Genomic DNA, 25,630 nt, shown 5'->3' with positions numbered 1-25,630 from the left:
TTTAAAAAATTTAATTAATTCATTCCTGTTATTATTACAGGTATCTCCATGGAGAGTAGTCATTGAAGGAGACCCAAACTATCAAAACAATATCTATCATGTCTCGTCTTGAATTCAATTACAGACAAAGAACTCGCAACTGAGTCAAGCAGTGCATTCTACTCATTCACCACCCTCCAGCCAAAAAAACCTCATTCTCACACTCTTGTTAACCACACTTTCCTTAATTTCTAGGAATGACCTCTTGTTCTTCCATCACTATCACACAGTTGAAATAATTCCCCTGCATCAGTCGTATAAAAACCTTTTAGTAATTTAAATGTTTCTATCATATCCCCCTCTTCTCTGCCTATCAACCAACCTCTGCAATCCACAAGCTCTCAATCTATCAATGTAGGGAGCATTTTTTACATCACTCACCAACTTAGTCTCCTCTGAAACCTCTCCACAACCTCCTCATCTCCAAGGAATCCAGGTGACCAGACTTGAGCATACCCACTGATTTTATCCCCATGCACTGCTAACATCTTTCTTCCTGCAATATGTTCTGCCATGGGATGGCTGTAAGCTGCGCTCTGAAGCTTGTTATAATTACGTAACCTGTAGTTCCATATATACCCCTTCTTAAGAGAGAAATCTACAAATTTTGCAACACCCCAAGTCAATACCACATGATCGCTCACACCAATTGGAGCTAACGAGGACACCTTATGCCCTCCGAACCAATGACCAGGTCCAACACTCCCACACCTTATGTGCTGTTTCAAGTAATTATCTCTTAGGTGTATGAATTCCATTTCATTTTTTCCACATGTTTCCTTCTTGCAATTGATACCACCATAATTAAAATTCCCCATAATAATCATTAACCCTGCACTTATTGCATTGATTTGCTGATGCATGAATTCAATATCACCCCCAGCCTATAGCAACAATGGATTGTATATTTGGTTGCCATTGGTCACTATTTCACACCAGACCACCTCAAATGAACTATCGCATGTCTATCATCTTGATATACTACTTTCTTTAGCTGTAACTCATCAGCTATCATCAACAGTACTCCTCTCCCCATTCTATCTTCTCTATCCTCCCTGAAAATACTGTACCCATCACATTCAATTCCAGTGACCACATCTTCTGCTGACAGCCAAGTTTCACTAATGCCTACAACTTTTGGTGAGATTGCACTGACTAATGCCAAAAATCCTTCCCTCTTATTTTGAATGCTTCTTGCATTAGTATACAAAAATTAGAGATTTTCCTTTAGTTCTTGTACCAGCTTTAGAACTGATATAGATGTCACTAATTTCAGTAGTCCCATGCTGATTTTTATCCACTCTATTCTGTGAATTTATTCTGCAAATAAGGATCAACAGATATACATTCACTGCATAAGTTTCTCCCTCTTAAACCCAACCTTTTCAATTTTAGTTTCCCTGCCCAATTACTTCAACTTGTTTAGAAAACCAGTAACTACTTCAATCGATTATGACCTTCTATGTTCAAATGCAACCATCCCTTGCATACAGCTGTCTTTTTCCTTCAAACACACTCCACACATTAACAAATTCCAGACGTCTTTTTTTGCACATTCTTGCAATCATATCGTTCATTATCATTGCTCATCTACTTAACTCATTATTGTTACCCAAGACCCCATGGAGTCAGAGACTCATCTAGGAGGTCCTTTTATCAAACACACAGCTCATCATGCCATGCTTTAAACACACTCAAATTCTCTGCAGACACAACACTCTCAGGCAAGGCATTCCAATCATTCACAACTCTGCATTAAAAAAAAACCTGCTTCTCACTGCCCTACTCACACCCTCCTTATACAGCTTCCAGGGATGGTCTCTGGTTCTCCCCTGATCTACTATTTTCTGTAGAACCTCTCGAGCATTGATCCTATAACAACCCCTTAATAACTTGTAGGTCTCTATCATATCTCCCTTCCTCCTCCTGTCCACCAGACTCTGCAAGTTGCATCTTATCAATCAAGCTCATAATTGTCAAAACAAGGCAACACACACACACACACGCGCACGCGCGTGCGCTATCCTCCCTTTGACACTTTTCTTCTTCATGATATCTAACAATGTTCTTAAATCTTTTGCTACCTGATTAATACTACCACTCAGGTCATTTGTACCCACCATGACTATCACCTTTTCTCCATCATGCCCTCTCTTCATTGGTAAAGTCACTCCCTATTGTTCCACCAGCCAAACACTCTTGAGTCATACTGCTCTCCATACCCTTAATCATAGAATCACCATATATTGTACCACTTATAACTTCATTCAAATCCAAACAAGCATCACCTCATTTTCTATGCTATTCAGCATGACTCTCCCAGTTTCATTACTTTCCCTCAACTCTTTTACTTATTCTTGTAGATAGCCTTATACGTTGGTAACACATGACTATTAAATTATTTAAGGAATTTACAACGTATACTGGAATATTAATTACAAGAAATATTAATAAATACCTCCCATATTTTGGCAATGAAACATGCACGCAGGCACTACAAAAATCGAATTTAGCAGAAGAGAGAAAACTACTGTTCATAGTCATAAAGGTACCCTCTAGCGGGCTATATAAGGTTATCTTGGCTGTTGAGCTGAAGTTCTCAAGATGCAAGCTTCCCAATTGTGGGGCAGTATCATGCACCCAAATTTGTTGAGGTTTGGAAAGTTTTTTTTTTTTTTTAGAACTGAGGCTGATTCCATGAACAATCTTTCATATTTAAATTTGCTGCAGTGTATTAACGTGCCTTTCTTCCAACGTATTCTGTGGCGGGTATCCTGAGCATAGACTGCAAGCCCAGAGTAGCTGTACTAGTGAAACGGATGTAGTCTTTGTGTTCCGAAATCCTGACATTTCCTGTCCTTCCTGTTTGGCCAAAGTAGGACAGTTTACAGCTGCAAGGGACCTGGTATACCCCAGGTAGGTCTAGGGGAAATGGTTGGTCTTGGGTGGAGCAGATAAGGGATGCCAATTTTTTATATGGTTTGTAACAAGAAGTCATGTCACATTTTTTTAAGATTTTGGTTAACTTTTCAGTCGTGCCCCAGATATAGGGAATGGTGATGGATTTAGTATAATCTTTGTTATGGAGAAAGGGGGGGGGGGCTCTGGTCATCATCAAATTCCTGCCATGTACCCTCAAGGGGGTGTACAGGATATGATAGTACTACATGAAAAATTTACATCACTAACTTACTATCTACAATTTTCCTCCAAATCAGTCTGTTTCTTGTCAAAACTCCAACATTATCAGATCTTATATTTCTAACATCTAAGGCATTTTGTACCATATCAATCCACCTATATCTTGGTCTTCCTCTGGATCGTTTTCCTGCCAACCTGGCAGAGAACACTTGTTTTGCTAATCTTTCTTCACCCATGCTGTTTAAGTGACCATACCACCTGAGATTAACTCTGATAACTGGATGCTGACAATGTCAAGTTCTTTCTTAATATCCTCGTTTTTAATATGATATTGCCATTGATGCCATCTGTTCACGCCTATAATCTTTCTCAGGACTCTTATGTCTGTGGTCTCTAGTCTTTGGTCAAGTGTTTTACTTTTGACCCAGCTCTCAGATCCATAAGTTAAAACTGGTTTGAACACTGTCTTGTATACAGCTAATTTAGTGTTCCGACTAATTTCTCTCTTATTCCATATGAATTTATTCAGTTGACTTCCCACCATACCAGCTTTGCTGATTCTGTTGTCTATTTCTATATTTAATTTACCATCTTCACTAAAAATTGTGCCTAAGTAGCTGAAATGTTTTACTTGTTCCACAGGTTCTCCATTCACAACACAGTTGACATTTTCAGTGATTCTGCCTATTTTCATTGTCTTTGTCTTTTTATTGCTGACCTTCATACCATATCTATTACAACAGTTATTCAATTTAGTCAGAGAATCTTGCAGACATGTAGTGGATTTATTTAGAAGTATGACATCGTCTACATAAAGCAAAGAGCTGGCATTTACATCTCCAATTTTGATATGATGTTTAATACCACTTTCCTTCATAATGTGATCCATATAGATAATGAATAACAGAGGGGATAATGTGCATCCTTGTCTCACACCAGATTTAACATTAAACCATCTTCCTGTACTTCCTTCAATTCTAGCTGCTGACTTACAACTCAAATAAAGACTAAGTATTGCTTGATATAATGCCCCATTGACACCATGGGGCATTATATCAAGCAATACTTGATATAATGTAGCGTATTCAATAGCTTCTCTCTTGGCACCTTGTCATATGCCTTTTCCAAATCGACAAAACTTAAATACAGATCTTTGTTATATTCCCACGCTTTCTCGACTATTTGTTGTAAAGTGAAGATCTGATCCTGACAGTCTATTTGGCCTGAATCCAGCTTGTTCTTCATCAAGCTTTTCTTCTACAATTCTTCTCAACCATTTCTCATGTATACTAATCTACTGTTCTTTGTACTTTCACTTTCTTGGTTGTCGAGAGCTCCTGAAAAGATTAGTATTATTTTGTGTTAACATTAGATATTTTACTAGAATTTTAAGTAGTATTGTTTGCTTTTTGTTTCTTGGTGTGTCTGTACAATTTTTGCGTGTTTTCTGTTATTTTGATTATTATTTTTAAGAAAAGATAGCACACACATGGCACCGATAAAGAAAAAAATGGCGGCCAGATCGCCAAGTTTGTTTAAGAGTTTTGATGTAAACGAATTTATGCAATGTGCTGTCTGTGAGATGTATCCCTTGCGAAGAGCGGTGGGAGTCTGGTTAGAAAGTGATAGTGGAGTTAATATGTGTAAAGAGAATGAGGACTTCAAGCGTGTTTCGTGTGTCGAGAGCGATATCGTGAACGATAGTCAGAATGTAGAAAATGGCGGTGTGCTAGAGAATTGCATGGTAGTGCCAGATAGGTGTGAGAGCGTCGCCGAAAATGTAATTGAAGGTAGAAACACAGAAAGAATGGATGATTTGATCGATAATGAAAATGGTGAGATAAATGCGAGTAGCGAAATTGCTCGTTTGAATGGTGCCATACACAGAGCTAAAAGACAACTGGAGCGTATGGAAAAATGTGTGTTGAACGTACCGACAAATAACCGGCGAAAGACTGTGACGGCAAATAATAGAATGTTTGCAAACGTCAATAAAATGAAGGAGCGAGTGCTGTATGGGGATTCGCTATTAAGAGGCGTAATAATTGAGAGTTTAACGAAGTCGTACCAGCCGGGTGCGATCATAAAGGACGTCAGCGAATCTATTCGACTGCAAAAACAGAGGGTGAAAGAGATGATAATCGTGGCAGGAATGAATGATTTGAAAGAGGACAAAATGGAAATGATAGAGGATGTGAGGGAGTTGTTTGAGGTAGCAAAAGAGAAGAGTGAGAGAGTTAGGATGGTGAGTATCTTACTGCGGTATGACAGTGAAGTGTTTAGGAGGGCCATAATTGCCAATGACTTTATGCGTGGGTTATGCATGGAGAGTGGTGTGGAATTTGTGGAATGAGTTCGATGGGCGAAAGGACTTATATAAGATGGATGGATTGCATTTGAATGGAGTTGGTGTACGGAGACTTGAAAGAGTGTTGATGAATGATGTGGAAGTGGATGTACAGACTCAGGGAAACTAGATTTATTAAGAGGGGGGGAGTAGATATGCTGACTTTAGGGGGACAGTTAAGAGTATGAATGAGTATATTATGCCCGAGCGAGTACGACGGACAACAAATCAGAATGGGATAGTTAGTATAAGGCATCAAAGTAAGGATGGGACAAATGGGCTTCTGTGATTCATGTACACTAATGCCAGGAGTATTAGGAACAAGAAGGAAGAGTTTTTGGCCATGGTTGGCACTTCCAGGCCAGAGGTTGTCGGTATTAGTGAAACATGGCTGACAGAAGATGATAAAGCTAGTGGGATTGAATGCGACGGGTATAGTGTGTTCAGGAGTGACAGGGTGAATAAAAAGGGGGGAGGAGTGTTATTGATGATAGCTGATGATCTTCAGCCAAGGAGTATAGACGTTGAACTGCATGATGGGGAAAAAAGCACATTTGAGGCTGTTTGGTGTGAGATACAATCCAGCAGAACAAAATATACAATTGGGTGCTGCTATAGACCGGGTGATGGAGTGGATGGTGGGGATAGTATGCATAAGCAAATAGAAGAAATGAGTGGAAGGAGGGTAATTATTGGGTGATTTCAATTATGGTAACATTGACTGGAAAGAGGAGAGGGCACATGGGAGGAAGGAATTGGATTTTATGCGGTTATTAAGGGACAACTATCTACGGCAACATGTATTGGAAAATACCAGGGGGCAGAGTGCTGGACCTAGTAATTGCAACAGAGAATGTGGCTGTAATGAACATGACCATGTTGCCACCAATTGGTGAGAGTGACCATAAAGTCATGACTTGGGAGGTGGCTAAAGGAGTCGAATTTACAATTAAGACAGGGTACATGTGGAATTACCGGGCTGGTAAGTATGACAAGCTTAGGTGTGTCCTGGGCTCAATGCCATGGCATGTAAAACTGCAAGGGCTGGATGTTGATAGTGCATGGGAGGTGGTTAAGAACTGTTTGCCGGAGGTAATGGTTGACTGTATACCAAGAGCCCGAATAATAAATCAAGTAGGGGTTAAATGGATGAATAACACTATTAAGCTTGAGCTGCAAAAAAAGAAACAATTGTGGAGGAAATTTAAGGAGAAGGGTGACCATCAGGTGCAGGAACAGTATAAAGCTCAGGCCAGGATGGTAACAAGGGTGGTAAGAAAAGCAAAAGCTGATTACGAAAGGAAATTGGCCACGCAGGCTAAAGAGAATCCCAAACAGTTTTTTCAATATGTTGCAAGTAAAAGGAAAAATGCTCATGGTAGAATGATCTTAAAAAATGCTGAGGGTAGGGAGGTAACTGAATCAGTCGATATTGTGGAATTACTGAGCGAGCACTTTGCAAGAGTATATCATCCAGGTGGTGACTTTGCAGGAATGGAAGAACCAACAGCTTATACTGGAATTGTGATGAATGAAGTAGAGGTAACTAGTCTATTACAGAACCTCAATGTCAATACATCTGTGGGATTGGATGGTATACCAGCTCGTGTCGTACGTGAAGCGGCCAAAGAATTGTCAGTGCCCTTGACCATTTTGTTTAATTTGAGCCTCAGGACTGGGTCAGTCCCAAGGGGGTGGAAAGAGGGGAAAATAGTTCCACTACACAAGGGTGGTTCCAAGGCTGCTGTTGAAAATTACCGGCCAATCAGCATAACAGGAATCATTATCAAGGTCTTAGAGAAAATAGTCAAGAGGAAAATACAAGATTGGATAGAAGAAAATGGGATACTGTATCGGGGACAGCATGGTTTTGTGAAGGGTAGGTCATGACTCAGTAACTTGCTCACGTATTATAACACAGTGACGGCTGAACTGGATAAGGGTAATGGGTTTACGGTGATTCTACTGGACCTTGCCAAGGCCTTTGACAGGATACCACATGGAATTCTAATCAGTAAATTGGGGCATATGGGGATGGACATAGGGTTGGTGAGATGGATAGGAGGGTGGTTGACGGAGAGATATCAGAGAGTGGTTTACTCAGGAGTAGAGTCCACAAGACGGCCTGTGACTAGTGGTGTGCCACAAGGATCTGTTCTTGGACCACTGCTGTTTAATTTGTTCATAAATGATATAGGAAAGGATCTGAGAGGAACAGTTCATTTGTTTGCGGATGATGCGAAGTTGGGTAGGACAATAGTGAATGCAGATGATGTCAAAATTTTGCAGGATGATTTGGATAGATTGGAGGTCTGGGCTAAGGAGAATGGATGTCAGTTTAATGTGGCAAAATGTAAGGTGTGAAATTTTGGCGTGAAAAGATTGGCGGCAGTTTACTGCATTGGTGGAACCGTGCTCCAGGAAATTGATGAGGCACGAGATTTAGGAGTGTTGGTAGATAAGGAATTGAAATTTAGGGGACACATTGCAAAAGTGGCCAAATCAGCTCATCAAATCACTTGGTTGCTGAAGAATACGTTGACAAGCAGGTTATTGTTCCTCTGTATCGAGCCTTGATAAGACCCCATCTAGACTACTGTGCTCAGATTTGGTCACCTAGGTTTCTTCTTGATGGGGAGGATGTGGAGAGGATCCAGAGGCGAGTGACCAAGATGATAGCAGGTCTGTGGAATGAACCGTATGAGAACAGGTTGAGGATTTGTGGGTTGCAAAAATTGGTTGATAGGCGGAGGAGGGGAGATATGATTGAGACATTCAAATTACTGAAGGGTTTCTATAAAATTAATTCAGAAGATATTTTTGAGAACAGGGCTGGTTGTGGGAGGACTAGGGGACATCCATGGAAACTGGGCAAAAGTGTGGTTAGTAAAGGTGTTAGAGCTGGTTTCTTTACTTTTAGAGTAGTGAATGAGTGGAGTGCGCTCCCTGAGTCTGTGGTGTATGCTGTGACAGTGAATGAGTTTAAGGCGAGGTATGATAGATACTGTATGAATGTCAAATATTTGTGATGAATATGATTTGGGGCCTCCCTCGATGAGTCTAATAATTCCCTGGAGTTGCCCGTAGTAATACTAGCATAAATCTTACCAGGAACACTCAGTAGGGAAATACCTCTGTAATTCTCACATTCAGTTTTATTTCCCTTTTTATATAAGGGTACTATGAGAGCTCTACTCCACTCATCGGGAATTCTTCCCTCTGTCCAGGCTTCCTGAACTATGCCGTGCAGCCACTGTAAGACTTTTATACCACCATACTTCAGCATTTCTGGTCAAATATCATCTACTCCTGATGGCTTTCCACATTTCAAGCCTTTGATGGCTTTTTCTACTTCAAGTATGGATATGTATTCCTGACTGCATGCCTGGTCAGTGTTTTTTTCCACTGTGCTGCCATCACTGCTTGTTTCATTTAGCAGTCTTTCAAAGTAATTACTCCATACTTGAAGGATATTTTTTTTCCTATTTTCATGTAACCTTTATTCCTAACTCCTTTTACAGCACTCTTTCCTCCATTTCTAACTTCTTCAACAACCTCCAGAGTATTTTGCCACCTTCTTGATATTTATTTTCTATGTTCTTGCCAAAGTCCTCCCATGACTTTTGTTTCACTAGTTTTACAGTGTTTAGCATTCTTGCATTTGTCTCTATATTCTCTAAGAGCACAAGCTGACTTATTTGCTTGGAACTTTTGATATGCTTTCTTCTTTTCCTTCACTGTCTCTTTAACTTCCTGTGTCCACCATGGAGTTCTAATTTTTCTATCCTTCCAGACAACTTCACCACATGCCTCTCTAGCTGAATCAATCAGGGCTTTCTTCAAGGCTTGTCACTGAATCTCCAAGGTTTGGTTCCTGTTCTCAAACTCTTTCATTTTTTCTTCAATAATCTTTGTATATTTTAGTCTACAGTTCACATCAGAGAGCTGCTCAACCTTTATTTGCTTTAAAACTTTCTTACATTTAGCCAACTAAATTGTATTCCTATTGGTTAAACCAAAATAAATTTAAAGTTAAACCAAAATGGGGTATTGCTGGTGAATATATCTGCCTGTATGGGTGGGTTTTCTGTGAACAGAGAAAACCAAGGATCCATCAGGCTGGCGAGTGATTAGGGTGTCTCAGAAAGGAAGACTGTTGTTTTCCTCTTTTTTCAAGGTGAACTGGATTCTGGGGTGTTGGTTGTTTAAGTGTGTTAAGGAGTTGAGTGTATCTGAGTCATGTGGCCAAATCGCAAGCACATCATCAACATAGTGAAGCCAAACAGTGGGTTTTTGTGGGGCTGAGTTTAAGGCTTTCTCTTCAAAAGTCTGTATAAAGAAGTTGGCCAGGGGTGGGGTGAGTGTTGAACCCATGACTGTCTCCTCTCTCTGTTTGTAGAATTTTCCTTGCCAAACAAAATAGCCTGAGTTCATTGTGAACTGAGTTAGGGCTGAGATATTGGGAGGAAATTCTGCTTGGATGAGCTGTAAGCAGTGCCATAGCTAGAGCTTTTGCCTCCTCTCTCAATACACATCAAAAATACACAAAAAGTCAAAAAGACATATAGGGAAATAAATTAAAACACTGTTTATTTTTGAAATAATACTTTAATTTCAACATTCTAAAATGTTATTTTTCTTGCTTTTCCATTAGTAAAATCATCGATGATATTGTCGAAGTCTGTTTCATCACTCAGTTGCTGTGCCGCAGACAGTATCGCAAGATTTCTTAAATGCAAAGTGCTGCCCAGGGTGGACAGCCCCCTAGTCCTACCTCTAGCTATCTCGCTATGACTCTGGCTCTAAGGTTTCCTTGAGTGGGACATTTGTGAATAGGGAGGAGACGTTAAAACTGATCATTATATCAGTATGTTGGAGTGTAGTTTTTTATACTGGATTTGAAGTGGGCTGAGTTTTTTTATGTGTGATGGTGTATTGCCAGTATGGTGTGTGAGTGCTTTGGCTAAATATTTGGCTAATTTGTATGTGGGGGAATCAATGCCATCCACTATAGGACGTAATGGCACATTTTGTTTATGTATTTTTGGATGTCCAAATATTCGGGGGGGGGGGATGTTAAAAGGTTTTAGTTTGTTGGTAACTTCCACAGGCCAAGAAGTGAACTTCTTAAGGAGCCTTTGGAGTGTTTTAATTTGGGAGCTGGTGGGATTATACTCAGTAGGGAGGTAGGTAGCCCGATCTAACAATAAAGCATTAAGCTTACCTGTGTAGTCAGTTTGGTTGAGAACTACAGTGGCATTTCCTTTCCTCATTTCTTCTAGACCTCTTGTGTTTTCATTCTGTTGACTCCTAATCACTCACATACTATTTATTACTTCACCAAAGCCTCTCCCCTTACTTAATCCTGTTCTAGTTACTTCAGCTAAAGTAATCTCCATAGTCCTAATTTCTCTATTCAACACACTTAACTCTGTTTTAATTTCCAGAACCTCTTTACTGAGCACTTCTAATTCCTATTGCAGGAGATGGTCACTTTTCATTTTCATGTACTCCCTCTGAAGCTCTTCCGCTATGGTCCTGATGTCTGCTTCCATTCCTAATCGCTCCAGTTTATCCCAACGCTTCTCACATATGTCGAAGTTTTCATTCTTCTCATTTAGCCAAACAGTCCACATATCCTTCACATTCTTCTGTGCATACATATAGCAGTTTCTGCAACACATCCACTGCGAAATATCCAAGGCAGAGCCAGACTTTCGTATAAAAGTTCTCTGAGCTGTTGACGTACGTCTCTTGCTTGATGCCATCTTTAGATGCTGAAGTAGTGCAACAAACAGCAGCAAAAACATAATATATACACAACACAGTTTCAACAATAACACCACTGAAGGACACTTGTATCCAACCGAAGCACAACTGTAGCACAATTTGAGGCAAAAAGCCACACTATACTTTAATTTTAAAACATGTTTTCTTGCATAGCTCAACACAACTGCTACATTCACCAGTGCCACCTTCCAATATTTCCTATATTCCTACATGTTTTACATTACCATCTTCAGGGAACATAAAAATAATATGTGCATGCAAGCACTACACTGAATAAATATGACTGAAGTCTGTCCTAGAGTCTTAAAAGCTGCCACCTAGTGGGCTAAATTGGGTAGTAGTCTGTTCTAAGAATGCAAGCAATGTAATATTATAGGAGATATAGGAAGTATTAGATTTTTAATTAATATTATAGTATACATTTCTCTAAAAATCTGACAGATATGTATCACCAACATATAAGTTTATCTACAAGAATTGAAATATCTTAATTGTATAACAAATGCAAAAATCTTTGCAATATCAGGTGGGTAATCATTGTATAGTAAATTAACAGTGTCACATAATGGAATGTTGGTAAAGAGGGAAGCAATGTTCAAGCTGACTAACAAATCCGACTCTTGTATTTGAATATCTGAAGATTTTCTCAAGAAAATATGTGGAATTCTTGATGAATGATCTGGATTGTCCAGTATGGGCAGTTAATAAACATGAAAAATTTAGCAATTCTATAAGTGCAAGAGTCGATACAATTCACGATGGGTCTTACTGGATAACCTTTATAAATTTTTGGGAGGTCATATAAACGAGGTGTTCTTCCAAAATGAGTACGCAACTTGTCCACAGTATTTTGATCCCAACTAATAATTTCGTCAAGCAGCTTATTTAATTGTTTAATTTGTTTGTTTAGTGTTATAATTAATTTCTTGATAGGTGGAAGTATCCTATAAAAGGCAGTCTAGTTCTGAAATTTGGTAGGCAGCAGTGGGATGCAAAGTATACACTTGGTGGAGAAATTTTGGTGGAAGTTGAGACGAGACCTTGGAGTGGTGGTGGATAAGGATCTGAAAGTTCAGAGGTCACATATGATGACTTTAACATTGCATAATGTGACCTTTGAACTTTCAGAGCCTCCCAATGATGCAGACTATCTTAACATGCAGAAAGAAATTATTGTATAAGGCCTTGTATGGATTGTACACAGACTTGGTCCCCCATGTTTTCATGGTGATGTGGATATATTGTAAAGGAAAGGATCTAGAGAAGACTAAGATGGTTAATGGTTTTTGGGATGTGGGATATGAAGAGATTGAGGGAATGCAGTTTGTTAAACCTTGCGAATATTAGGAAGAGAGGGAGATATGATTGAGACAATGACGTTGGTAAAGAATGGGAGAAGGGGATAAAACAAGATGTCTCTGGAAGCTGTATGAGGAGTGTGCGAACAGGAGCATATGGTGCAGATTCTTTGCATGGAGGGTGATTTGTGAGTGGAATGTATTGCCTAACATTGTGGTGAATCGAGATACATTGCCTAACATGTGGTGAATCGAGATGCATTGAGTGAGTTTCAAGCATAACTTTGAACTCATTGAACACAAAGCATGGGTGTTGTGTGTGTGTAATAGTGTGTTGTCTCCCATGATGAGTCTTTCAACTCAGTGTATGTCTTGTGTTATCAAAATGAAGGAGGCTATTAAATAGTTTCTGCTCATAATATTTACAAAAAGAGCTAGCAAGACCCTGTTGTCAGAAAGAATACATTACTTTAACAGCTCTAATAATAAAATTTCTAAACCTTGAAACTTTTACTACAGAATAATCAGTCCTGAACATATTGATTTAATCGGTAGAATTTCTCTTTTCTCATAAAGACATGCACATTTACTATAAACAGAAGTTGATATGTAAGTTTAAATTATAAGAACAAAGAAGCCTTTGGTTCATTCAGCAACTGCCCAGCTCTGTCCATGAAATATGGCTAATGAGTTTAACTGTCATTTTACTAATGATGAATTAAGTGTATCATCAAAAGGTCCAGATTTTGCAGTAACACCTTGACTTTTCCTCATTTAAACTTTACGGTAAGTGTATGAAAAGGCATTCAGCTAACATTTGAGATTGCACAGATTTTGTATAAAGCTAAAACCTCCTCCTCTGAATATTTCTTTACCTGAATTACAAGCTCTGATCATTATGCTGAAATAAGAACATTGTAATATAGTCTGACAAAGGAAATGCAACAGTACTCATGATTACAATTACAAACTTAATTTTTATTGTGAGATAGATCCATTTATAGTATTATTATTACGGGTATCTCCATGGAGTCAGACTCATCGCGGGAGACCCAAACTATCAAAACAATATATCTCTTCTTGAATTCATTTACAGACGAAGAACCTGCAACTGAGTCAGGCAATGCATTACACTCATTCACCACCCTTCAGGTGAAAAATCTAGTTCTCACATCCTTGTTAACCACACTTTTCCTTAATTTCCAGGGATGACCTCTTGTTCTTCCATCACTATCACACAGCTGAAATATTTCCCCTGCATCAATCTTATAAAAACCTTTTTAGTAATTTAAATGTTTCTATCATATCAACCAACCTCTGCAATCCACAGGCTCTCAATCTATCAATGTAGGGAGCATTTTTTACATCACTTACCAACTTAGTCACTCTCCTCTGAATCCTTTCCACAACCTCCTCATCTCCATGGAATCCAGGTGACCAGACTTGATCACAGTAATCTAAATGTGATAGTATCAATGCCTTATGAAGGGGAATAATAACCTCTTTATCTCTGGATGTTAGTGTAATTGACAGATCCTACACAAAGCCAGTTCAACAAATTGAATAAATTGTTAGATCAATCATATTTCTTAGATACTAATACTATTGAAAAGTTGCTGATTCATCCTGCTCGTCCCTCATGTATTTACATCCTTTCTAAGGTGCATATATCTGGTTATCCATTATGTCCAATAGTTGATTGCATAGGATCACCTACTTATTATTTGGCAAAATCTTTTAAGACTTCAATGAAATTTTGCTGGAAAAACCACCTCTTATATCAAAAGTAATTTTGACTTTAAAGAAAAAAAATTAAAGAACTATCTTCAAGAGTCTGAAATGATGATTTACTATGATGTAGTTTAACAAGTTACAAATATACCACTTCAAGAAACTATGGCTTTTATAAGTAGATTTTCCTGATTATATTGTCAATTTATTCAAGTTAGTTTACTAGGTGTAATAAATTATGTCAGCAGATGAAGGATACTACAATGATTAGTCCTATAGCACTTGCTTTGGCTGATTATTTTATGAAGCATTTAGAGAATCTGATTTCTAACCATTTCTCCTTGACCTCACATTTGGCTTTGGTTTGTGGATAATATCTTTGCAATCTAGTCTCGCTCTGAAACAGAACTACTTCAATTTCTGGATGAAATTAACTCCTTATGTACTTGCATCAAGTTCACTATTGAACATCAATTTAATATTGAATTTTCTGTATACAGTAAGCTATCTTTTATAGGCAGATATACCCATGCATCTTCACATCATCCTTCACAGAAAATAGGTATTATCAAAAGCCTTCTACACCAAGCATGCACAATTCGTTTTCTGTGTCTCTTCTATTAGAAGAATTAAATAAAATAAAACTTACTATTACTTAATGGATATAGTGAGATTCAGAAAATATTTGATAATTACCCATCTTCCAGATGGCAATCTGATCTTAAAAAGATCAGCATATCCTATCTTAAAGGAAGATCTAAACAAATGCAAGGACTCTTTGCAAATATAATTTGTACACCACCTTCAAATTAACCCAGAGGTTGTCATCTTTCTTACCACCTATTAAAGATGCATTATTATTGTTTCTATCTTTGTTTATCAAATATCCTGTTCATGTCATCTTTTCTACTTTGGACAGACTGTTCTGTTACTATTGGAATCAAAAAAAAAAAAAAAACATCAGGATTATATAAGATTTTTGGATTCTGAAGGTTCAGGCCTTGCTTCTCATGCCATCGACACTAGACATAGTACAGTTCCAGTGAACCAAGCTGTTACACTACAATAGGTTCAAATTTGAATATTTATTTTTTTGAGTTTGAAGCCCTATGCCACTGTCCTAATCTTAATTGGATAGACTGTATGCCTATTTCTAAGTTGTGGGAAGTGATTGCTGTTAATTCTACTGTACATCTGTGACCAAGACACGTGATATTATGCTGTACGATTCATTCTTGTATTTCAGAATTTAAATATCATTAACAGTTCTTCTGCTTCTCCATGAAAGCTCATGACACTGAGTGAAACACATAGGAGAAATAAATTATATTTACTTTTCTGTTGCATATGTGAAGCCATTATTTAAAAATTCTTTTATACATGTTTATTTTATGTTTCTTGCCATTTTTATTCTTTTCTTAGATGGCACTTCAAAAGGATGCCAAGATGATGAATTTCCATGTTATTCTGGGAAGTGTATTAAGTTTTTCCAGAGATGTGATCTCATTGTTGATTGTCCAGAAGGAGAGGATGAAACCTTTTGTAGTAAGTTGTATATTTTAAAGTAAAAGTCATTATGTAATTAATTTTTTTTTTTTTAAGCTGGCACTTGCTAGCTTTGAATCCTGTTTTGTGTAGCCCATCCTCACAGAATCCAAATTAATTCAGCTATTGGGCACCTTCACATCCTATATAGTCTATAATCAGTCTTTGTGTTTAGTGTATTGATACACTTTGTTTAACTATCCATATCTGTACATGCACATACACCTTTGATAATTTTATTATCCAAGTTAAACATATTTGGTCATTTGAAAGTTAAGCATAAAAAAACTTATTGTTTAATACTGACCATATACAAATGTTTTAACATTCTTTGCCTACCAGTTTCGTTAGCAAACTGTCTAGCTTTTTCAAAACGTTGACGGAAAAGTATAAAAAAACTAGTAAATGCAAATTGAAAGGAACATTAAAAACATTGTAAACACTCCAGTAGCTAAGGTTGCACGTTCGCGTGAGAGAGACTGAGTGGACTTATTGTTCTTAATCATTATCACACATGCGTGTTCGTTGTAAACGCATAACGTGATTACTAGCTAACTGTAGTTCAGATGGATTTAGAGAGAAGACGAGGTTTTTCCATGAACTGTTAAGAATAGTACCCTGGTTTCTGTTGAGGTTTCTGCCAGTTTTTAACACTACTGTGGCTTCCTTGAATAAACGATGTCTATAATTGTCGTCTAAATATGGCATGGAGCTATTTTGCCACTCTATCGTGTGGTTAGATGTACAGAAATGATGTGGTTAGATGTACAGAAATGATGTGCTAAGCTGAAAGAAATACTTCTGTTGAGGTTTTCATTACTAGCGTGCTCTCTCTGTCTGATCTCTAAACTCTGTGAAGTTTGTCTGATGTAGGCCAGACCATAGGAGCAAGGAATGTAATATACTCATGGATATTTGTAGAATGGCACCTTGTCTTTTGGTGATCCTAAAAAATGTTTGATGCTGGTGGTTGGAGCGGTTTTACAGAAAACAGTGGAAGATCAGAAGATCATCGCTGGAAGCTGTATAAGGAGGGTGTGAGCAGGGGAATAAGTAGGTTGTTTGCATGCAGAGTTGTGAATTATTGGAATGCCTTGCCTGAGAGTGTGGTGTCGGCAGAGAATTTCAGTGTGTTTAAGGTGTGGCATGATGAATTGTGTATGACAAAAGGACCTCCTAGCTGAGTATTTGACTATGGGGTCTTGAGATAATTTTTTGCAATAAATTATATTTGAGTGAATGATGTGCATAATCATATAATCATTCACTTTTGCTATTAGTTACTTGTGAATATTTTATGTATGTAATAGTGAGTTGCAACAGTTCATCTCATAATGTTATGTTATACTTAGATTTAATTTTATTAAAAAATGAGTAAAAATTTCCACAAACTCTGCCTGCTTGAAATCATTATCTGAATAATTTGAATTCTGAATATTATTCACAGGATAGATGTCAAAGAGAAGTTACATTAACTGTGAAGTAGATATACAAGTTATGCCTTGGTATATTTATTCAGTGAAAAAAAAAGAGGAGCAGAGGAATTAAACAAGGGAGCTTTTTGCTTGTTAATAAATTGAGAATTGCAATCTTCAGATAGAAGATTTTCTCATAATAGACACCCTTTGGAATGACTTCTCTATGATGCCTGAGTATGTGTGTGCATCACATGTCAGAAATGTGAATTTCATTATCACCATACAAGTGCTCTTTATAGTGTAGCAAGTTTCATTAAAGAGAAAAAAAATTTTTTTTCTGTATACATTATAAATTGCAGAGAAAAGAAAAGAAATTAGTCACCTGAAGTGTACTTTTCTGTTAGAAATGTGAAATATTAGATTCTTAACATTGATATGGAACACTTATGCACATACAAAAAAAACACTTAAAAAAAAACCCATCTCATCTTCTTGTTTTGGCTAAATAACACAAAGCTGAGTTTGCACCATGAAATGGGAAGTTTTCCTAATAGTGCAAATTAAATGCAGTTTAATTTCTGTAGATGATTACAGTTTGTAAAACAGTAATAAATATCTTTTTATAACCGAGTGAGCAAATGAAAGTTTGTACTAAAGAGTTTTATTTGTAGAAATAAACATGGGATCTTATGATGATGATGATGATAATTAGCACAAGTATGGCTACAACAAAATATATGGTATTTTCACTAATCAGTTTTTGTGATATCTTCAGATGTAGATGTCACAAAAACTGATTGGTGATACACACAATGTGATAGAAATGAAATTAAACTAAATAAAGACTAAAGTCTTATGAGGGGTGTACCCTCTATGGATGCTGTTGGCTAGTCAGATGTTGGCTCTTAGCTCTCTTCAAGCTGAACTATCTTCTGTTTTCAACCATGAACTTTGGAGTATTTTGTTAGAGATTTCTCAGAAATCTGCCTGTAAATAATTTAAGAAGATAAAAGATAAACATATTTAAAAATGTCATTTTTTTTTATTTTCCTCCTTCTCAATCCTAAAGTCAGCCACTACAATTTGTTGCTAACCCCAACCTGTCACCAAAACGAATCAAAACAGCCATTAGTGTACTTAGCATTGGTCACAACCATGCAGTAGTAGTACCTCAGCAAATTTCTAGTTTAGAAATCATGTGGTATATAGTGTAGCGCATAACTTACCTCCTAAGTTATCTTGATGTTGCTAACATCGGGCTTGACTTAGCCAACATCTTATTGCATCATGTTCAAAAACAAATCTCTCCAATATTCAGCTAAGCATAATTAATACTAGAGCTGACAAATGTGATACTGCTGTACTCCTGAATTCTATTGATTTCAATTGGAAAATCAGTGTTCTGCTCAGAGGCTGCACCAATTAAAAACAGATTATTATCATACTAACTCATGGAAAAACATTATTAAAAAAAGCTACTAAAAATGTCATCTTTTTTTTTTAAAAAAAAAAGCAAGCCTTTTATACATCCCCCCCCCCCCCTGCATATACAGATTGCCAAGAATTCATAAACCCAAGTACCCTCTCCAGTGCTGTCAACAGGGTGTAGCATAGAGGCAGCCTGCCTCACGGTGCAGCTTAAGGGTGCTTGTTCAGCCATATTGTAGTAGGGGCCATCACTATGCTAACAGGAATTGTTAGCATAGCAAGTGCGAAAAGAAATTTTTCCAAGCTTAAGCTGATTAAAAATTATTTGCGAACAGCAATGATCCAAGAAAGATTGGTTGGTCTAGCAACTACAGGAATACCTTGTATAGCGCTGTTTTGAACAACGCAGGATTTGATCTAATGTGGTTTTTATTATTACACTTATCATTATTACACTAACATCGCCAACACTGACTGGAGACTCCTGGGTGCTGCAAGTGACAGTCGAGAGCCACGTTTATGCAGTAGTTATTTGATTGGCTCTCACATAGACACGTTCTTTCCCTGCGGAATTTTATTATTTACATTAATATTAGTATTTTATTTTTTTATTATTTAAGTATGAGTGAAAAGAGACAAAACAAAGAGGACACTGTTGGAATAACAAAAAAACGCAAGTGGTTGACATTAGAGAAGAAATTTGAAATTATAAAATGTCACGAGAATGACACTTCATTTGCTAAAATAACAAGTGAGAATTCAATGAATGAGTCATCTGTATGAAGAATTTTTCAGAGCAAAGAAAAGATTAAACAACATAGAATGAGCACCACTTCTTGTATGTCAAAAGTGATCATGAGAAATCGATCTTCTACAATTGAAAATATGGAATGCCTTCTAATGATCTGGATTGAAGATTGTAATCAGAAAAAGATTCCTTTGAGTCAAATGATAATCCAGGCAAAAGCAAGGGTATATGACAAAATAAAAGTAAATGAAAGCGAAAATGGAGGTACAACCGGTGAAACTTTTATAGCAAGTCGTGGGTGGTTCTACAATTTCAGAAAGCATATGGGACTCCATAACGTAAGAATTCAAGGTGAAAGCGCAAGTGCTGACACTAAAACTGCAGAATTATTTCCCAGTGAATTGAAGGCGCTTATTGAGAAGGAAGGCTACACAGATGATCAAATTTTTAATGCTGATGAGACTGGCTTGTTCTGGAAAAGAATGCCATCGTGCACATTTCTAACAGAGAAGGAAAAAACACAAGCTGGGTATAAAGTGTCAAAAGACCGATTGACACTTTACCAGGAGGTAATGCATCAGGTAATTTAAAATTGAAGCCACTGTTAGTGTACAGAGTGGAAAACCCAAGAGCTCTTAAGGGCTTTACAAAGAACAATTTACCTGTTCATTGGCGTTCGAATAAAAAAAAAGCGTGGGTGACTCGTTCAATTTTTGAAGACTGGTTTAAAACTTGTTTTTGCCCTAAAGTTAAAAGCTATTGTAAAAAGAATATTCCTTTCAAAATTTTGCTTTTATTAGACAATGTGCCAGGCCATCCAACTCTATTGACTGACTTAGATGAAAATGTCAAGATTCATTTTTTCCTTCCAAACACATCAATTCTGCAGCCGATAGATCAAGGCGTTATCTCCATTTTCAAGGCTTACTATTTAAGACGAACTTTTGCTCAAGCTATTAAAGCTGCAGCAGAAGAAGATTCTTGGACTTTGAGTGAATTTTGGAAGAAAATTAACATAAAAGATGCCAAAATTCAAAATATTTATGAATCTTGGCAAGAGGTGACTCAAAGCAACATGAGAATCGTATTGCATAATAACTTGCTGCATTGTTCAAAGGGCTTCGTTGCTTTTGCAACACAGAAAGAGGAAATCTCAACAGAAATTGTGCAGATGGGCAAAGATCTTGGTTTTACAAGTTTAGATTGTAACAATGTGAACGAATGTTTTGATTCTCATTCAAATGATCTGGATGATGAAACCCTTTTGGAGTTGGCACAACAACGAGCCTATGAAGCAGATGAAGATGATTCCACTGATGTCATGATTGAAGAATTTTCCTTCGCTGACCTTTCAACTTTTGTGAGAAAAATTGACGAAGCTTCCAACTTTCTCATAAATGCTGACCCGAATTTGGAAAGAAGCATCAAAGTGAGACAAAGTCTCAATAATGCCATCAAATGCTACAGAGATGTAGTACTTGAAGAGACAAAGAAGACAAGGATGGTTCAACAAACACTAAAAGACTACTTTAGTAAAAAAATAAATTACTGTATGCTAAAATTGAAGCAATATTTGTTTTGTTTTCTACAACTTTTATATCAGTTTAAAAGGATTTTTTTATTTAGTTAATAAAAATAATTTTTTTTTTTCATTTTTAAACATTTTTATTTTCCTAAATTTTTCTAATAAACAAATTAAATTGAAAACCTTTATAAATAGACCTCAAACAATGCGGTTTTGCATAGTGCTGACCCTTCTTGGAACCAATTAACTGCGCTATACAAGTATTCCTGTATATCGATAGAGGCGGACATAGCTTATTTAAATTTAGAGCTTATAAGCAGTTTTATTGTGTGATATCCCATTGGAGTGAACATTTAATTAATATTATTATGTAATAGTTTTACATTAATGTTTCTCTTGTAATAAAAACAAAATAGAAATTGGAGATTTTCTTATATTTTTGTCTTATAATCCAACAGGGGCGATATTTAATTGTTTGCCTCAGGGTGCTATCTAATCTGGCGATGGCCTTGTCCCTCTCTGCTCCATAGCAGATGCTGCTCCCCCCACCTTTAAATTAGCCAAACAGTTAGCAAAATCTTTAATTCACGTACTGACCACACTTTGCCTTATATAAAAATTTCTACATATTTCAAATTCTTAATCCAGAACTTAGTTTTAAATAGTATCATGGTGAGCTTTGACATCATCTCTTTATTCTTTCATATCCTTTTTGACACTCTAAATTTACTGAAAAATCTTTTCCTCCTGATATTATTATTCATGACACCTCCAAGGAGTCCGAAGACTCATCGCGGGAGGACACCTGCAACTGTCTCAACCACTACACTGAACCTCTACTACGAATCATCTCCATCAACGCCATATTGTTGACCTTTTTAATTTTTCTGTCCATATGGGTTATTTCTCTTGAAAGGACACCTTATATAAACAAAAGGTATTTCCATCCCCCCTCAGCTAATTTCTATATGGAATATTTTTAAAAACATGCTCTTGATACTGGCAGTTCAGGAAAGGGGCTCCTCAAAAAAAAAAAAAAAAAAAAGCAGATGAGTCAGTCAAAGATCAAGGTGATGTTGGTTGTGTTTCATGATGGAAAAGCATTGTTCATTATGAATTTGTACCACATGGTTTTCCTGTTTCCCAAACTTAAAACCACTTTGAAAGGATGTCATTTCCAAACCACAGAGGAGATTCAGGATAATGTGATAAGGGAATTGCACAGCATTACAGAAAGTGCATTCCAGGAAGTATTTCAAATGGAAGAAACATTGGGAATGGTCTGTCACCAGTAGAGGGGACTACTTTGAAGGAGACAGTGCTTAAAACATTGTAAAATGAGCAATAAAGTCTCTATAGCAAAAGTTTGATTTTTTTTTTTTTTTTTTTTTTTGAACATGCCTTGTATGCATGGACAAATGGCAGGTGTCTTTGTTAAGAGATTAAACGAGAGAAGCAAGATGTTTAAAGTTTTTTTTCACTTGGTTAAACTATAAATCAAAGTTCTTGATCTCATCCTTTATCCAAGTGTAAGCAAACAAAGTTTACCCTTGAAGTATATCTTCACAAGAATATAATTTCTTGCCATCTAATTTAAAGAGAAGTGGCAGAGAGTGAAGGTCTGTAGAAAGTGTGATAAGTGAAATTGATTCTGGTGATTTGAGTGAAAGTCATGAACCAGAAGTGATGGACGTACAGAATAATAGCTATAAGAGTGAGCATGAGAATATGAGTGTGAAGAATGTGATTTGTGAATGAATATGAGTGTGAATGTGAAGAATATGGAAATGATTAAAAAAATTAAAAGCAGGCATAATTATGGAAGAAGTGTGCCTGACTGATGATGATGCAAAGCTGGCATGACTGTAGAAACAGAAGAAAGTGATTAACAAATGATTGCTAGAATGCAAGAATTGAATGAAATTGATTAAGATGAATGAATTAGGGCATTGTATGTGAAGTATACAATGAAGTATACCCATCATTGTATGAATGGTTTTGGAGAGTCATTTGGAAAGGTTGCTGCTGGAAGGAAGTGCATTGAGTGATACAAACAAGGTATCAGTGGAAGTCAAAGATGATGTGAATGAGAGTGGTTGTGAATGTAGAATAGGAATGTAAGCTGGATAAGGAAATAGGGTGAGTCAGGGAGAAATGGCATAAGGAGTGTGGATTCTGAAAGTAGTAATGAATGCATGTATGTTGGTCAGCATGGGAATGGAATGATGAGGAATATATGGTGCATTGAATCTAGGGCACTTAGGGCAGAAAGTAAGCAGACAGGAATAGGTGAGAAGTCACAGATGGTGGGGGAAGAAGCATGAATAGGACTGGTTATACACCAAGAAATGAATTATGCTTTTTTATAAATGCCAGGAGTATCAGAAATAAAAGGAGATAAAATTGTTGTATTGATTTAGTTCATGTGGCCAAAAATAGTTGGAATAAGTGTAACATGGTTCTATTAGAATGACATCTTGAAAAGAATAGAAATGGAGGGATATGATTTTCATGAAGATAGGAAGCTAAGAAAGGAAAAGAAAGGGTGCTTAAAGGTCAAAGCTGTATAACTGAAAGGAGACTTCCACATAGCCTTTAAAGGAATGCGGAGAACCAGGGCTTCTTATCTAATATCCAATCCTCACCTTCTCGTGGTGCACCTTGTTGGGTATCTACCTGGATACCGAACGAATGAGGATGGGCTGGCAATTTGGGATTTAGCCGACCAAATTGTATTCTTATTGGCTTAAACCAATATACAAATGATGGTACAACATGACAAACAAAATTTCATGCCGGCTGGGGCGTCGCCCGGTTACACAAGTCCCCCCCCCCCCCACATTGTTTTTGCCAGGAAACCTGGGTGAACAGCAAAAAGTCAGCTACTGAAACAAATCTGAAAACACACCCCAACTCAACATCACCAGAGTTAAAGATCGGTACTATCAACGTAAGAAGCCTGAATGGCAAAGAAATGAAGCTAGCTGAGGAATTAGATAAGAACCAGATCGACGTAATAGGGATGACTGAAACAAAAAGAGACAAACTGGTGAGATCTTTCGAGCAATAAATACAAAATGTTATATTCAGGCAATAACAATCAAGGAAAAGGAGTAGCCATACTATTCAACACAAAATATGAGGCTAATCATCTTGAATGGCAGGCAGTCTCAAGTAGAGTGATGTGGGCAAATATCAGAATGGGGAATTGGACAATGGTACCTGTGGTACCGAGAACCTGTGGAACAAGTAAAGCATTTCAGCTACTTAGGCACGATTTTTAGTGAAGATGGTAAATTAAATATGGAAATAGACAACAGAATCAACAAAGCTAGTATGGTAGGAAGTCAATTGAATAAGAGAGAAATTGGTTGGAACACTAAATTAGCTGTATACAACAGTGTTCAAACCTGTTTTAACTTGTGGATCTGAGAGCTGGGTCAGAAGTAAAACACTTGACCAAAGACTAGAGACCACAGACATAAGAGTCCTTAGAATGGGTGAGGAAAGATTAGCGAAACAAGTGTTCTCTGCCAGGTTGGCAGGAAAACGACCCAGAGGAAGACCAAGATATAGGTGAATTGTAACGGTACAAAATGCCTTAGATGTTAGAAATATAAGATCTGATAATATTGGAGTCTTGACAAGTAACAGACTGATTTGGAGGAAAATTGTAGATAGGAAGTTAGTAATGATGTAAATTTTTCATGTAGTACTATCATATCCTGTACATCCCTTGAGGGTAAATGTCAGGAATTTGATGAGGAATCAAGGACAGCAAAGGTCATACTGCACCATATCAAAGGTTATAGCAGTACATAAGGTAAGACAATCGCAAACATCCATGTGCCAGCAGTGATATTAGAACCCGCAACCAGTTGGTCGGAGACTGGGTATGCTAACCAATCAGGCTGGCAGCGGTAGCGAGAAGATATGATTGATAGAGGATATATTGGTGGGACAGTATAAGAGGAATATATTTTCAGGGAGGCTAAAGAAAAAGAATTGTGGAGAGGAGTATTGCTTATAGATGATGACAAGCTAAAAAAGAAGAGTTAAGTTAGAAGATGAAATTAGGCATCTGAGGTCATTTGCTATAGATTTTGTCATGTATGCCCAAAGATAAACTGGTGCAAGCAAAACTGTTGTTTGAAAATTATGTATTTTTCAGGATAGAAATGAAAGGATATAGAATTTTCTTGATCAACAGGGAGATGAAAAGAGGGAAAGTACTATTATGAGAGAAACTGTGTCCACTAAGAGGTTGAAAATAGTAGTCCATGAAGAAAATTCTGAGGATGAAATTGAAGTTGAGATTAAAAGAATATATCTAACAAGATGTTATTAAAAGCCAGGGTATGTAGAGAGCACTGACTTATACAATTTGCACTTAAGTTAATCATGAAAATTATATTAATTATAATGATGAGGACTGAAAGGAAGAGATAGAGAATTTCTTGAATTTCTGAAGGATAACTATCTTGAACAGCACATGGAAACAACTGTAGAATTTAGTGTTGGATTTGATTATATGTATATTGCAGTGGCTGGTAGGTATTATCTTATAGCAGTTTGTGTGTTTAAAGACCTTCCACAAGCAAAATTTCAGAAAAACTAGCA

General features: G+C 37.1%; 1 protein-coding gene across 6 annotated transcripts in view; it reads left to right on the top strand.

Annotated features, from left to right (window-relative positions):
* The window catches only part of LOC150109418 (basement membrane-specific heparan sulfate proteoglycan core protein-like), a 1,783,738-nt gene that overhangs the window by 287,207 nt on the left and 1,470,901 nt on the right, over window positions 1-25,630 (top strand). For all 6 annotated transcript variants that reach the window (XM_090413063.1, XM_090413041.1, XM_090413033.1 and 3 more), the window contains one exon: window positions 15,769-15,891. In XM_090413063.1, coding sequence (XP_090269189.1) covers window positions 15,769-15,891 — 123 coding nt within the window. The remainder of the gene's footprint in view (window positions 1-15,768; window positions 15,892-25,630) is intronic.

Source organism: Typopeltis vanoorti, chromosome 2 (genome assembly GCF_054136105.1).
Source record: "Typopeltis vanoorti isolate ZY-2024b chromosome 2, IOZ_Tvanoo_1.0, whole genome shotgun sequence".
NCBI lineage: Eukaryota > Metazoa > Arthropoda > Arachnida > Uropygi > Thelyphonidae > Typopeltis > Typopeltis vanoorti.
Note: the sequence above shows the minus strand (reverse complement) of the source record. Positions and strands in the feature narration are given on the sequence as shown.